Below are 16,197 nucleotides of genomic sequence, written 5' to 3'. Positions count from 1 at the left end.
ATTTTTCAGTTGAAACTAAAGGGATAGATAAACATCAAATATTATTATTATATTATTAATAGTTAGTTTCTCATTTTGCCAACTCTACGTATACTATATATGTCAGCATGTTGTCGCCTTCCTATTTTTGCAATGATAAATGATGATGCATAAAGTGTTACGTACAAATGTTGAATGTTGATTAGGGACGGCTCAACCCTTTAGGAGAAAAGGCAGCCTCCTAAGACCCCAAAATTTGAGGGGCCTATTTTTGTTTAGTAATAATAAATTACAAATTTTAAGAAATATATTAAATACTATTTATAGAAAAAATAAAAAATTTATATAAAAAAATAAAACGCAAGGCCTCCGTTTGATTTTTGCCTTAGACCATAAATTTGCTTGAGCCGCCCCAGATGCTGATGATGTCATTTTATGCTTAATAAAAAAATAAAAAACTAAAAGTTACTTACATTCGGCTGAAAAAATATTTCATGTATGCTAAGACATACTATATGCTTAATTAGAATAGCGTTTGGTTATAAATTTTAGTAGTAGATTTTTTAAAAAGAATTTCTCTAAATATTTGTTTGATCATGAAAAATTAATCAAATTTTAAAAACATAGATCAAATTAATTTTTAATGGATCAAAAAATTAGATGGATTCTTTTTAATGGATCAAAAAAAAAAATTTAAAAAGAAAATTAATTTAAAAATAAAAAATAAAAATGACGTGGCCCTCTAATAAGCTGCCATGTGGCAAGACTATTTTTAAAAACCGGCTGTTAAAAAGTAATGGCATGGATGAGCCAGTTTTGTAACGGCGATGGCATAAATGAGCCCAACTGTTAACGGATGGCATAAATGAGTCATTTCTGATAGTTTAGTGGCATATTTAAGTCTTTTCCCTATGTAAAATATATATACACTATATATAATATAGAGATAAGCATCCAGTACTCCCAAATTATGGTCAAAGTTGTTATGACACTGTTGAATACAAAAGAAAGAGGTCTCAAGTGTGGAAGATTCTAGAAGAAGCAATAATAGACTAGTTATTTTTCTGTTATAACTGCTTTCAGTTAGTTACACTAGTGCTAATGGCTAGTTAGTTAGTTAGCCTAATCTCTAGCCTATAAATTTATATGACTATACACATTGAAGTACAATGAATACAAGCAGTTACTCTTCTCGCTCATCTTCTTCCTCTCTCACTTCTCTTCCTTCTTTTCTTCTACAAACACTATCAAACTCTGTACTTCCTTCATTGATGAATTAACAAGAAGCTTACTGCTATCTTGTATAATTATATGGTATCAGAGCCAGGTTGGCTAGATCAAAACTAGCTACCTTAGTCGATTCTAAAGATTAAAGAAAGTGCTCAATCACAGATTTAGATTTTTTTCAAGTTCTTGAAGGATTTCTTGAGTCAAGATTTGAAGGTTCTAGTAATGAAAAATGGTGTCGAAATGGGTGGTGGATCAACCAACAGTGCAAGAGCATTTACTGCAATGGATTACAATTATCCTTTCTTTCTCAGTCCCTCAGATGTTAGTGGAACACAAATCATCTCCTTCCAATTGACAGGTGTGGAAAGTTTCTCTATCTGGTTTTGGTCTATGCGTGTAGCTCTGTTAGGAAGGAATAAATTAGGACTTGGTGGTGGTTCTTGCACAAAAGAAAAGTTTTCTTCTGATATGGGAAACCACTGGGAAAGAGTAAATGCTATTGTATTATTATGGATTATGAACTCTTGTGTCTAAAGAGTTATTAGGTGGAATCATGTATGCATCAGTTAGAAATGTTGTGTGGAATGAGTTGCTTGAAAGATTCAACAAAGTCGATGGTTCTAGAACTTTCAATCTGCACAAGAAAATTGCAACACTATCTCAAGAAACAGCTTCTGTGTCCTACTATTTCTCAAAACTGAAGGATCTATAGGAAGAATTTGAGGCACTTGTACCTGCTCCTGGTTGTGATTGTGAAAAGTCCAAGGAGTTTGTTCTACATCTATAAAAACTGAAGTTGTTTCAGTTCCTCATGGGACTAAATGAAACACATACACCGGCTAGAAGTCAGATACTATTTATGGCTCCTCTGCCTACTGTCAATCAGGCATATGCCATGATAATGAGTGATGAAAGCCAAAAATCTATAGCTACTAATGCAGGTATGTAGGATCTGGTCCTGCAGGCATTGGTAGAAGTCTTGACTTAGCCATGTTTACAAGAAATGGGACACAGAAATTCAAGAAGAACTACAATTTGCAATGTAACTTCTGTAAGCTAAAAGGTCATACTATGGAAAATTGTTGGAAGTTAGTTGGATATTCTTAAGATCACAAGTTCAAAAGAAGGTTCAGGTCCGAAGGAGCTAATGCAGCATACAAGGTGACTAGTGATTCTCAAGATACTACAAAAATAACTACAAGGAAAGGTTCACATTCAAGGTCTGTCCAAAGTAACTGGTTCAATGATGGATGCCATCAAGAAGAGTCTGAAATGCAGTTGGATCAACTAGGTCAGATGGGAACAACAACCTTTACTAAGGAATAATATGATCAAATCCCGAAGATGATCAACAAAAATAGTGGTGCTAGCACTTCTACTGAGATAACAAATGCTGCAAATGCACGTATTAGTGTATTTCTAGCTTCATATGAGTCAATAAATTGGATAATTGACACTGGTGCTACAAATCACATGGTTGGAAAGTTAGACCTACTAGTGAATGAGTCTATAACAAAACTAGATAAGCCAAGAAGGGTGCATTTACCTAATGGTGATCTGACTGAAGTTACACATGTGGGATCTAGTTATGTGTCTGCTGAAAATAGTATAAAAAATGTGTATCATATTCCTCAGTTTACATGCAGCTTGCTTTCAGTATCACAACTGACTAAGGAATGGAAATGTTCAGTGAACTTCTTTCCTGATTTTTGTGTTTTCCATGATCTTTGTACTGGAAAGGTGAGGGGGATTGGTAAGCTTGATGGAGGTCTGTATCTCTTAGTGAATACTCAAGAAATGAAGGTTGCAGCAGCAACAAAAGTCTCTACTAAAGCTGATGAAAGTAAAGCCCAAGTTGAGGTTGATCTGTGGCATAGAAGATTAGGACATGCCTCCTCTATATACTTCTAAAGTTGCTACCTATTAAATTTCATGTAGTAGAAGATAAAGAAAAGAAATGTACTATCTGTCTTTATGCCAAGCAAACCAGACTTCCTTTTCCTACAAGTAATACTCATCTGCATATTGTTTTGATCTAATACATATGGATCTATGGGGACCTTATAGAATTCCTACTATGAATGGTAATAAATTCTTCTTAACAGTGGTTGACGATTGTTCAAGGTTTACTTGATTGTTCTTATTAAAACTCAAGTCAAATGTGTATGTGCAGATACAATAATTTCTTGAGTATGTTAAGACACAGTTTGGCAAAACTGTAAAAGTAATTAGAACTGACAATGGAACTGAGTTTGTGAACTCATTATGCAGTAGTTTATTTGCAACCAAAGGTAATGTACATCACACCTCATGTTTTTATTCACCTCAACAGAGTGGTATGGATGAAAGAAAGCACAGACACATCCTAGAAATCACAAGAGCAGTGAGGTTTCAAGCAACAATACCTGTTAAGTTTTGGGGATATTGTGTTTAGCTGTTGTGTATCTCATAAACAGTTTACCTAGTTCAAGTATTAATTATTATACTCCATATGAGAAATTATATGGTACTAAACCATCTTGTGAGCACCTAAGAGTAATAGGTCGTCTCTGTTATGCTAAGGTGCTAAAATGAGTCTGACAAGCTCATGCCAAAATCAAGAGCAGTTGTGTTGATGGGATATTCTAGTACTAAGAAGGGATATGTCTTATATGACATATCTACTAATGTTTTCTTTATTAGCAGGGATGTGTCTTTCAGGGAAGATATGTTTCCTTTCAAGATTGAAGCAGCTGATGATCAGATTCCCTATCATGTGTTTCCATTAGAAGATCAATATTCAGCAACAAGTGATGTTATGACACCCTTGCAGGCTCCTATAAATGTCTCATCTCAAGAGGTTTCGAACATTGTGAACCAGCATGAACACCTATAGCCTCATGTACCTATTACTAGACAGACCTTAACCAAGGTATATCAAAGAAGATCAAGCAAATATCAAGAGGTTACTCAGCAAGAACATCAACTACAAAGGGTTCCTAATACTACACAGCCTGCAACTCAACCATCTGCAGCTCAAGATCAAAGGAAATCAACTAGAGAAAGGAAGTCACCAGCATGGATGAATGATTTTGTCTCTAAGAGTACAAAGAAAGTACGCCATGCTCTTTCTAATCATGTATCATATGATAAACTATCTCAGTCCTATAAGAGTTTTATGGTGAAAATCTCATCTGTTACTGAGCCTACAAGCTACTCTGAGGCCTGCAAAGATCCTAGATGGATAGATACAATGATGACTGAAATAGAGGCCTTAAATTCCAACCATACTTGGGAGGTTGTTCCTTTGCCTAAAGGTAAAAAAAGCCATTGGTTGCAGGTGGATATATAAGGCGAAGTATAAGGCTTCAGGTGAAGTGGAAAGATTTAAAGCCAGACTTGTAGCAAAGGGTTATGAACAAAGAGAAGGTATTGACTATAAAGAAACCTTCTCACCAGTTGTGAAGATGAAAACAGTAAGAACTATTCTTGCTACTGCTGCAAAGAAGAATTGGTTTGTTCATCATATGGATGTCTACAATGCATTTCTAAATGGTGACCTCACTGATGAAGTATACATGGAGTTGCCTCAGGGATTTGCCAGTCAGGGGGGAATTTAGTATGCAGACTGACCAAATCCCTATATGGCTTAAAATAAGCACCTAGACAATGGAACACGAAGCTATCAGAAGTCTTACTAAGGTCTCAGTTTGTTCAAAGTCAATATGATCCATATCTGTATATAAGAAGGACACAAGAAAGAATTACTTTGGTACTTGTGTATGTTGATGATATGCTAATCACTGGTGATAGCTTGAAACTGATAGAAGATGCAAAAGTTATGCTATAACAAATCTTCAAAATGAAGGATCTAAGTAAGTTAAGGTTATTCCTTGGTATAGAATTTGCAAGGTCAAGCAAATGGATACTAATGCACCAGAGGAAGTACACTCTAGAGTTACTATCAGAGTTGGGATTGACAACAGCTAAATCAGTGGTTACTCCTACGGACTACAATGCCAAACTGACCTTAAAACAATTTGATAATCATGTCAAACAGCTACAACCTACTGATGATCCTCCCGCAGATCAAGGTGTATATCAAAGATTGATTGGCAAGTTACTATACTTAACCATAACTAGACCTGATATTCCATTTAGTGTACAGACACTAAGTCAGTTTCTACAAGAGCCAAAGAAATCTCACATGGATGCTGCACTCAGAGTTGTGAAATATATTAAAAATCAACCTGGTCAGGGTGTGTTACTATCTAGTGAACCAAGTGATCAGGTGAGTGTCTACTGTGATGCAGATTGGGCATCATGTCCTCAAACCCGGAGATCAGTGACTGGTTACTTTGTAAAAATTGGGAAATCAGTTATATGCTGGAAGTCAAAGAAACAAGCTACTGTTTGCAGAAGTTCAGCTGAGGCTGAATTCAGAAGCTTAGCAGCTGTAACAGTTGAGCTGGTTTGGTTACTAGGCTTGCTAAAGGAAATTGGAATGAAAGTAAAGCTGCCAGTAAAGGTGTTTAGTGACCGCAAATCAGCTATTCAAATAGCTGCCAATCCAGTTTACCATGAGAGAACTAAACACATTGACATTGATTGCTTCTTCATAAGAGAAAAGATAAGCCAAGGGATGATCACTACAAACTATATTTCTACACAAGATCAACCTGCAGATAAGCTGACCAAAGGCCTCACCAAGGCTCAACAAGTGCATCTAAATCACAAGCTAGGAATGTGTGACATTTTTTCAGTGTTGAATACAAAGAAAGAGGTCTCAAGTGTGGAAGATTCTAGAAGAAGCAATAATAGACTAGTTATTTTTCTGTTATAACTGTTTTCAGTTAGTTACACTAGTGCTAACGACTAGTTAGTTAGTTAGTTAGTTAGCCTAATCTCTAGCCTATAAATGTATATGACTATACACATTGAAGTACAATGAATACAGACAGTTACTCTTCTCGCTCATTTTCTTCCTCTCTCAGTTCTCTTCCTTCCTTTCTTCTACAAACACTATCAAACTCTGTACTTCCTTCATTGATGAATTAACAAGAAGCTTACTGCTATCTTGTATAATTACAGACACACTCAACTTCACAGGCAGGGTGAACCTACATATATTTTCAGGGTGCTCCGGCACCCAGTAAGTTTGACGTAGAATAGGTATAATTACATAAAAAAATATACGAAAATAGGTACAAAACATATAAAAACACCAACTAAAACAAAAGTTGGTTGGGTGCACTTGCATTTAAGTTGATATTAAGCTTTTCCACTGAAGGGATGTCTCGGGTTCAAACCTTGTTAAGGTGATCTTTTATTTTTATTTTTCAGCTTTTTAACTTTTTAAGCATCCACGATCCTAAAATCCTGGGTCCGCTACTGTTCACAAGGGTCCTATTATCTCCCTGAACTCAATTTTGACGTACTTTCTCACTCTTTTATGCTGATGTGATACCTTTATTACATAAAATGGGGTCAACATCAAAGGTGCCACATCAGCTAAAAAGGTTGACAAAATTACGCTAAAAGTTAGTTCGGGGTGGTAAGTACCTCCGTGAAGTTGGAGTGTGTCATAACCAATTTAGTCATAGTTCAGGGTACTATATGGTTTACTCTATAATATACATACCTACCTAGCACAACATGTACAATACAATTCAATCATATTGATAAACTAGTTGGCCGAAAAATTCATTTGTCGTAAGTTACCCGAATCACAAAGTATTTCTCCTAGAAACCTTATTTATTCAACATGGATTATTTTCTTGAGAATTATTTCTCCTAAAATCCTTATGAGAAGAGATGTGCTATATCAACTTTGTCAATTTAGCAAACTTTATTGGCAAGTTTAATCTTGAAATGTTCTGAATCTTTGAAATACAACACTTGCCCTTGTTAGATCTTATTGGAAAGAACTCAAAAACTCACTCACCTATATATTTTATAAAAATGCACTAAATAAAAAATGAAGTGAAAACAAATATTTATTAATTAGGTATTGTTAAATAACAAAAATCTTACAATACTAAAAAGCAAAATTTCCCCGAGAGATTTTTTCTATACCTCATAAGATTTATTTCACCGGTACCACTAAACCTGTTCAAAACAAATACTAGTACTAATATTTTAAACATCTCTAACTTTGCGTGAAACTCCTTATCAAGCTCCACGTCAAATAAATATACCACACAATCATTTTGTTTCCTCCTATTTTGAGTAGCTAGGTTGAACGACAGCCTTGCAAGTAATCCGTAAAATTGCTATTATGTGATCAAGAGGTCACAAATTATAGGGTTTAGCTTTGAAAACAGACTCTAGCAGAAGTAAAATATAAAACTACATATATACAATACACGGTTATGAGCGATTTTTTCCCTAATCCTACATACAAGGAAAACTTTAGCATATTAAATTACTTTTTTTTTCCTCCTTTTTTGAGTAGGTTTAGTAGCCGTTTGAACGTGAAAATTACTTTTTTTTCGGAGTTGGAGTTGATCATGTCTTTTTGAAATTTTTTTTTAGACTTTTGAAATTTTTTTTTAAATATGATTTTATGCCCTCAACTTTTAAAAATTATCAAAATCATCCAACTACTAATTTACCTACTAACATATAACCAAATGTTGAGAAAATAATTTATATGTCTTTAATTGATAAAATAATTAACAACAAACTAATTATTATGATTGTTATTCTTCTAAAATTTGAATAAAAATATCACAAGTACGAACTAAATAAGTTTATCTAATTATAATCAACTGAACAGAGAAAAAATATATTTTGATAAATATGATTGATAGATATAAATATATTTTTATATATTCTTAAATTTGTTGATGAGAATTCTTAATTATTTTTACTTAAATTCATTATTTTATTGAATTTGGTCTTTTTAAAAAAATTATGGAATTTAGTTAATAAGAGGAATTTGTGTAAAACTTTAAAGATTGGGGTTATATGTAATAATAATGGAAGTTGGATTTTGGAAGTGGAAAAAAAGAAAAATAACAAAATGTTGTTTTCCCTTTTCGGAATTTAATTCTGAAATTATTTTCCAAATTTTCATGGCTAAATCATAATTTTCAACTCCAAAATTTTTTTTTTCGAAAAAATGAAAAAAATATTCATGGTCAAACGGGCCCGTTTACGTTTGGATGAAACTCATGAAAATCGTGAATCATTAATTTTTAATTTTGCCTTTTTTTAACTTAGTCCTTAGTACACTAGTAATGGTAAGTAGCTTTCGATTCACATAAAGTACCAACCCAATAAAATTACCATTTGCCCCAAAACACCCCCAACAAGGCAACAATATTTTAAGTATAAATAATATAAATACCAATCTTTTTAAAAATAATTATACTTTCTCTCCCTATTAATATACATAACACATTTTGTGTATATGTTGGGATTTTCGTAATATGTTTAGGGAGTTGGGATTTTTTATAATATTGAAAATATAAGTTGTATATTTGTGTAATTTTTAGTTTTATTTATTTCAAAAAGGATAACTTACTATTCTATTGTAATTTTCCTTTTTGGTTTTCCACTTTCATGTTTTTGTTGCTCTTTCTTGATCTTACTAATTTAAATTCATGTCGAGAACATCTCGTATAAAGATAAAAGAACTTTTAATAAAACATAAATTCATTCTTATTGAGATAATTTATTAGTTGATCATTATTCATTCAGTTGTATATTCAAAATAATTGATTTATTAATTCTAAATAACCCAATAATTTACTTTTTTTCATAAATCTTATAAATAAATTATCTCAATAATTTAGAATGCCACGTATTCTGTTTATTTTGAGCAAAAATTTGACCTAATTACATCACACCAGTCTTTCATTTTTCAAATACAAGCATTCTTTAATAGGAAATTGAGAATAATTGAGTCAACCATCCGTCGTTACAAATTTTCTATTATGCAATTCAAAAAATAACTCATAAATTATATTTACAATTAAAAAACCAAAGCACTTGTCAAAAATTAACTTCAATGAGTCCATCAAATAGAAATAGATATACACTCTTTATAATTTCTACTATCCAAACTTGGTCGAAGCATCTCATCACATTTTCAAAGGTGGTTGTGATTTTCTTAAAAACCAAAGTCAATTATTTTTTCCTCCATAGATCTCGTTTAAGATATTCCAAAACAGAAAAAAAAAAAAAAAAACTCGATGGCATTTTAGTCATTCTTTTAACTTACTACCTCCGTTTATCTTTATTTGTTCACACTTGATTTGATACAAAATAACAACTAACATGTATAATTTTATACTAATATTTAATAGCGACGATAGGATAACACAAAATAGTAACATTATTTGGTTTTCGAAATTGAATAAATATTTATTTTTAATATATTGGACAACTAAAAATAAAAAGAGAAAATATAGGCAAACCATCTTGAGTTTGAAGCCAATAAAATCATCATCTTCGTAAGAATTTTGTCGGTGCTTTGTCCTGTTATATTCCATCTACCTTAATAACTATTTTTCATTTTCCTTCCTAAATTTTCTCCATCATTTTCTTCATCAATTTCTCTAATTTTCTGTTTCTTTTTTATCCATTTCACCTACATTGCCTACAGTTTTTTTCCCCTCTGCAAAAAGAACAATTTTTTTCCTACATATAGTCCCGCATTGCTGTGTGCGGGATCATTCAATTCAGGTTTTGAAACTTACCCTTTATTTATTTTCATCTTTAATTTATATTTATTCGTAAAGATCAATTTTTTATGAGATCTGAATAATAAAGTTTGTTTTTTTTGTGTTTTCTTGATGAGAAAATGGAGGTAAATATGTTGAGTGAATAGTAAAGTTTGCAATTTTATGTTTTCTTGATTAAAAATGCAGGAAGATTTGTTGAGTGAATGGTAAAAGTTTGCATTTTTATGTTTTCTTGATTAAAGAATGCAGGTAGATTTGTTGAGTGAATAGTAAATGTTTGCATTTTTATGTTTTCTTGATTAAAGAATGCAGGTAAATTTGTTGAGTGAATAATGAAGTTTGGATTTTTATGTTTACTTGATAATAATGCAGGTAAGATTGTTGACTTGTTGAGTAAATAGTGAAGTGTGCATTTTTATGTTTTCTTGATTGATAAAAAAATGCAGGTAAATTTGTTGAGTGAATAGTAAAGTTTGCATTATTATGTTTTCTTGATTAAAAATTGCAGGTAAATTTATTTAGTGAATAGTAAAGTTTGCGTTTTTATATTTTCTTGATTAAAAAATGCAGGTAAATTTGTTGAGTGAATAATAAACTTTGCATTTTTATGTAGTGAATAATAAAGATTTTTTTGTGTGTGTGTGTGTTTTCTTGATTAAAGTATGCAGGGAAATCTGTTGAGTGAATAATGAAGTTTGGATTTTTATTTTGTTTTGATAATAATGCAGGTAAATTTGTGATTAAGGATGGGAGAGAAATCAAAAAAGGGGGGTTGTTGTGGATGGATTTTAGTTTTGATAGTGGCTGGTGCTGCTGCAGCAGCCATTGTGGTGCTTGTTATGAAGAAGCATAATGGTTCTAGCCCAGGTGCTGCTCCTGTTCCAGGACCACCTGGTTCTCCTGTAAAGAAATATGAAGATGCTTTAAAAACTGCAATGCAGTTCTTTGACATTCAGAAATGTAAAGTTCTTTTTGCTATTTTGTAGTTTTTCTGTTTCGTGTCTTTTGATTTCTGTTACTATTTGCTGTTTATTGTATCTCGATTATCTTATTGCTTTGTTACTATTTGTTGTTTGTTGTATCTCGATTATTGTTTGTTGTTTCTTGTACTTCCATTACTTCTTGTTCGGGACTGCTTTGGATTGTTCTTCTTGAGACGATATCTGCTTAAACTCTACTCTCCCCAGACCTCACTTTGTGGGACTACATCGGGTATGTTGTTGTTGAGCTATTGTGTTTGTGATGTTTTGTGCTTGTTATTTAGATCCCTGATGAAAGAGTTCAATTTCATAAATGCTGCTTACTTGTTTGATGTAGTACTTAAAAGGAGTAAATGTTACTTCTTTTTTAATCATTTTGTCTCTAAAACTTTGATTATTGCACTATTTTGTTATAGTTATTAATGTTTTCTACAGTATTTTTTCATGATTTCATTCACTTCCGTTATTTCTTCTTCGATCTGCTTTGATATGCTTTTCCTTGAGTCGAAGGCCTATCAGAAATAACCTCTCTATCTCTCGAGGTAGGGTAAAGTCTGTGTACACTCTACCCTTCCCAGATCTATTTGTAGGATTACACTTGATATGTTGTTGCTGTACATTTTGTCTCTTATACTCCTGTCTCCAAGATTTGTGTTGTGCCATAATGACTTAGACATTTCAAATGGATGTTGCACTTCCTAATGTCTTGAATGTTCATTTCTGATCTGATAAAGATTTTATATCCGTGTTGGTGGTGGGCTATATTGTTTATTTAAGTGGCATTCCAGTTTTTCTACTATTAAAGTTGGTATGATGAATGGATCATCACTGATGCTCTGTGAGGTATTGTCTTGCCTGCATGCTGGTGTAGAAGGATTTTTGGTGAAAGTGTACCTACGGCGTGAGTGAGGTTAAGGAACTTACTAGCTTTCTAAACTCTCTGTCTCCTGAAATGATTTACCCTATAGTATGAGTGAGATTAGGGAACTTATTAGCTGTCTAAACTCTCTGTTCCTTATAATGTGGAACAAGGTCCAAATTTGCTGGTATCGACAGAGTTCCTAGATAAGGGGTTTGGAAGAGGCACATTGCCTTGTCTGCTTCAAATGTTGGATGAGGTCCCAAGGTCATGATATCAACCGATTTAGGTGGTGGTATCAATTGAGCCTCCAACAAGGGGTTCAGGAAGAAGTACATAATTCTGGTATCCTTCTGATGTGAGACTAGGTCCCAAGGAGATGATATCAAGAGAATCACTGCTATGAGGAATTTGGCTAGAAGATCACCTTTTACGTTCCCAGAGAACGTCATCTAATGACAAATGGATCCATCAGCGAGTCTCTTCACAACAACAACAACAACAACAGGCCCAGTTGTATTATTTTGCATGCATGTGGATTCGGAGTTCTACGAGAAAATATGCCTTTGCAGTCCATGAGCGCAGAAGTGCGGCAACGTCCTATAGTAATGGTGTCAACAATCACGTTTGCTGACAGATTGATGTTTTAAGGTTCCTGCCTTAAATTGTTGTCATAGTTATGTCTAAACCATGACTTCTGGTATTGTCCCAGATATTGTTGAAGATTGATCTAAAAACATACCAAAGTGTCATTGGTGATTGCTCTGCTGGTAGAGTCATGGATTCGCTGTATTGTTACCAAACTTGGCAAATCTTTTTCCAGACAAAAAAAAAAGACCGTTGAATGACTAAATCATGCATTTTGAGTTACTTAAAAGCAAAAACTTGACTTCATGTCTTCATCAGATAAATGGAAAGTGCTAGAAGTAGTTCACCGTAGAAAGTGAATACATTGTTGCTTGTTGTACCTTGTTTTCTTGGAAACTTTTCTAGTTTTTGTTCTCTTGAAATTGTCTGTTGGTCTCATCTTCTTAAAGGTAGATCTCTTAATGTTTCAGCCGGGAAATTGGCAAATAACAAGATATCATGGAGAGGCGATTCAGCTGTCAAAGATGGAAGTCCGGCAAAGTTAGACCTCAGTAAAGGAATGTATGATGCCGGTGACCACATGAAATTTAATTTCCCAATGGCTTACACTGCCACTGTGTTGTCATGGGCCATCCTTGAGTACGGTGATCAGATGAAGGTTGTGAACCAACTGGAACCTGCTCAAGACTCACTCAAGTGGATTACGGACTACCTTATCAATTGTCATCCAAAAGATAATGTTCTTTATATTCAGGTTTGGTCTCAATTTTCTAATTCTCGTACATTTTTCTTGCTGCTACCACATTCAAGACTTATAAGCTTCACTTACCCCTCCTGCCCTCTTTACACTCCGAATTTGTTTGATGCAATGCGTGAATAGCTTATTGATGAAATGTCAATCATGGTGATGAGCTTCATTTGATCAAATGTGCCTTAGTGTTTGTTTCACAAGCTCGACTGTTTGGCAGGTGGGTGATCCTGATGCCGATCATAAATGTTGGGACAGGCCCGAGGATATGACTGAGTCGAGGCCTCTAATTCAGATAAATGCTACTGTCCCTGGGACAGAAGTTGCGGCTGAAACTGCAGCAGCTATGGCAGCAGCATCCCTGGTGTTCAAGAGTGACTCAACATACTCAAGTGACCTTCTTAAGCATGCTAAACAGTTGTTTACTTTTGCCGACAAATTTAGAGGTTCCTACAGCCAAAATATTCCTGAAGTAGCAACATATTACAACTCAACCGGATACGGAGATGAGCTTTTGTGGGCAGCAGGTTGGCTATATCATGCAACTGGGGATCAAACATATTATGATTATGCGACGGGGAAAAATGCAGATTCTTTTGGTAATTTTGGAAATCCAACTTGGTTTAGCTGGGATAACAAACTAGCTGGTACTCAGGTATTTTATTTTGCTTATGAGATGCTTGAGTGCTACTGGTATTATGTTATTAGCTTGCTCATGTCTGAAGTCTTCCCAATTATTGATTTAAGTGCTACTAGATCTGCAAATCCAGCTGTTTGAAAGTCCAAGAGGAACCATAAAAAATTTTAATGGACCACTTTTATGTTGGTGTATTTAAGCAGTGTGTGTCTTTTGGATGTGAATTACTCACTTTGTTTTTGATTTTTTACAATGGAACTATTCAAAATAAACAACTTGAATAAGTCAGTTACTGCTTTTATTGCAGGTTCTACTATCCCGGGTCAGCTTTTTTAATTCGAAAGCAAACTCGGATACACTTCAAGAATATAGGAAAACTGCAGAAGCCGTAATGTGTGGTCTCTTACCAAAGTCTCCGACAGCAACATCCAGCAGAACTGACAGTAATAACTAATCTTCTTTTATTAAGCTCTATTTGTGCTGTTCCTTTGTGTAACCGAAATGAAAAAAGCTACAGACTTTCATATTCTCTCATCCCTAATTTCTTTCCTAATTGGCACCCTTTAAAACATCCGTCTAATAAGAAAAAATTACGAGCTTAAAAGGGTAATTGTACTGTATGGTTAGTTATTTCATTTAGTTCCGCTCTCCTCTTTTTTAATCTTACAACTTATTTTGTTTGTGTCTTTCAATTTTCCTTTTTTTCTTCTCTTTTAACTCATGTTTATTCTTCATAACCGAAGCTAAAATATGATAACATGTTACTCATTTCAAGCAAATGGTAATGCAGGCGGCTTAATATGGGTAAGTGAATGGAACGCGCTACAGCATCCTGTAGCCTCTGCCTTCTTAGCTGTGGTGTACAGTGATTACATGCTCACTTCCCGGACTGCAAAAATAACTTGTAATGGAAATGCATATACACCATCTGATCTCCGGAAGTTTGCCACCTCCCAGGTGCACTTCTTTTCTTTCTACTTACAGTTACCGATAACATCAATTTTGGAAATTTGACCTTATGTATATTAATAAATAAACTTACAACGACAGCTATATGAATCCTCACTCATGTCGCTTCAGTTAAGCTCATGTAAGTCTAATATTACGTAAAATAAAAACATAAGTACTAGTTCTCTATATTTACTATTGTTATGTAAGTTTCTGAAAGGACATATAGATTTTTTTTCCACTTTGCCTTATTTTTTGGTAGGTCAGTTTTAGAATTTAGTAGCTAACAATTTTGCAAATGTACTCGACCTTTTCTAGGCTGATTATGTTTTGGGGGACAATCCATCCAAGATGAGTTTTCTCGTAGGCTATGGGGACAAGTATCCGCAATATGTTCACCACAGAGGGGCTTCCATTCCTAAAGATGCCAAGACTGGATGCAAAGATGGTTGGAAGTATCTGGACTCGACTAAGCCCAATCCCAATGTAGCAACCGGAGCTCTTGTTGGCGGTCCATTTCTTAATGAAACATATATCGATTCTAGGAACAACTCAATGCAAGGAGAGCCAACCACATACAATAGTGCTGTCATTGTTGGCCTTCTTTCTGGTTTGGTTACCACTTCTTCAGTGGTTCAGTCTTTCACCGGAGCTTGATACCGCCTTTCATTTGCGCGTCACCTCATGATCTACGTCTCTCATCTTATGTAGCTGCATACATATTTTTTCATTTCTTGTAACCACCTCATGTTGTACTGCTCTTATTGTACTTAGTTACATACATATTTTTTTACTTTTCTTGTATCTACTTGAACACACGAAGGTGCATTATGTATCCCTGTATGCTAGTGTGTACAATATCAACTTAGTGTACTAATATCCAATATATGTGCTCAACAGGCAAAGAGTTTTTGTAGTATTAATTTGGTCAAAAATGATGTGCTGTTTATTTTTATTACTATGTTAAATTTGCCAGATGTGAGAAGATATTTTGATTTTTTAGGACCAGCAAGCACTGTTATTTTTAGTATAAATAACATAAATACCAACCTTTTAAAACTAATTACACTCTCTCCCATTTTTTTAATTACTTTACACATATACATAGCATTCTGTTAATATGTGGGATTTTTGTAATATGTTTAGGGAGTTGGAATTTTTTGCAATATTGAAAACATAAATTGTGTATTTGTGTAATTTTTAGTTATTTTTATATGAGATAAGAGTGTTAGGCTAGTAAATAATGTCGACGTTCTAAAGATGGAGGTAACGGAGATGAAGATGCTTAGATGAATGTATAGGACTATTAGGAGAGATATGATTAATAATGAAGTTATACGAGATGAGGTGAGAGTGGCTTTCGTGACAAACAAGATGAGGCGATTGACACTGAGATGGTTCAGACATATGAAGAGGAGGTGTAAGGATGTGTTAGTGAAAAGGTTTAAGAGGTTGATTGTAGCAAGAGTAAGAGAGGTAGAGGTAGAGCGAAGAAGATCTAGGAGAGTTCATTATACATGACAAAATTTCAACTGAACTATGAAATGGTCTTAGATAAG

General features: G+C 34.0%; 1 protein-coding gene across 2 annotated transcripts; it reads left to right on the top strand.

Annotated features, from left to right (window-relative positions):
- Positions 1 to 9,586: 9,586 nt before the first annotated feature.
- Positions 9,587 to 15,593, top strand: LOC107866885 (endoglucanase 10). Of its 2 annotated transcripts, none has more exons than XM_016712897.2 (7): positions 9,587 to 9,879; positions 10,607 to 10,838; positions 12,776 to 13,059; positions 13,274 to 13,708; positions 13,998 to 14,133; positions 14,481 to 14,647; positions 14,957 to 15,593. In XM_016712897.2, the coding sequence occupies exons 2-7, from the start codon at positions 10,625 to 10,627 to the stop codon at positions 15,293 to 15,295; spliced, it is 1,575 nt and encodes a 524-aa protein (XP_016568383.1). In that variant the 5' UTR covers positions 9,587 to 9,879; positions 10,607 to 10,624; the 3' UTR covers positions 15,296 to 15,593. The 2 variants fall into 2 exon arrangements, with proteins under 2 accessions (XP_016568383.1, XP_047267317.1); XM_047411361.1 differs by having other exon boundaries at positions 9,874 to 10,003.
- Positions 15,594 to 16,197: the final 604 nt, after the last annotated feature.

Source organism: Capsicum annuum, chromosome 4 (genome assembly GCF_002878395.1).
Source record: "Capsicum annuum cultivar UCD-10X-F1 chromosome 4, UCD10Xv1.1, whole genome shotgun sequence".
NCBI classification, from domain to species: domain Eukaryota; kingdom Viridiplantae; phylum Streptophyta; class Magnoliopsida; order Solanales; family Solanaceae; genus Capsicum; species Capsicum annuum.
This window is presented reverse-complemented; position numbering and strand designations above follow the sequence as displayed.

What these genes read in the sequence shown, in the direction of transcription:
- LOC107866885 (XM_016712897.2), top strand. Translation starts at nt 10,625, where the DNA reads ATGGGAGAGAAATCAAAAAAGGGGGGTTGTTGTGGATGGATTTTAGTT. An exon ending in ATAATGTTCTTTATATTCAG is followed by an intron (nt 13,060 to 13,273) that starts GTTTGGTCTCAA and finishes ACTGTTTGGCAG; the next exon opens with GTGGGTGATCCTGATGCCGA. An exon ending in ACAAACTAGCTGGTACTCAG is followed by an intron (nt 13,709 to 13,997) that starts GTATTTTATTTT and finishes CTTTTATTGCAG; the next exon opens with GTTCTACTATCCCGGGTCAG.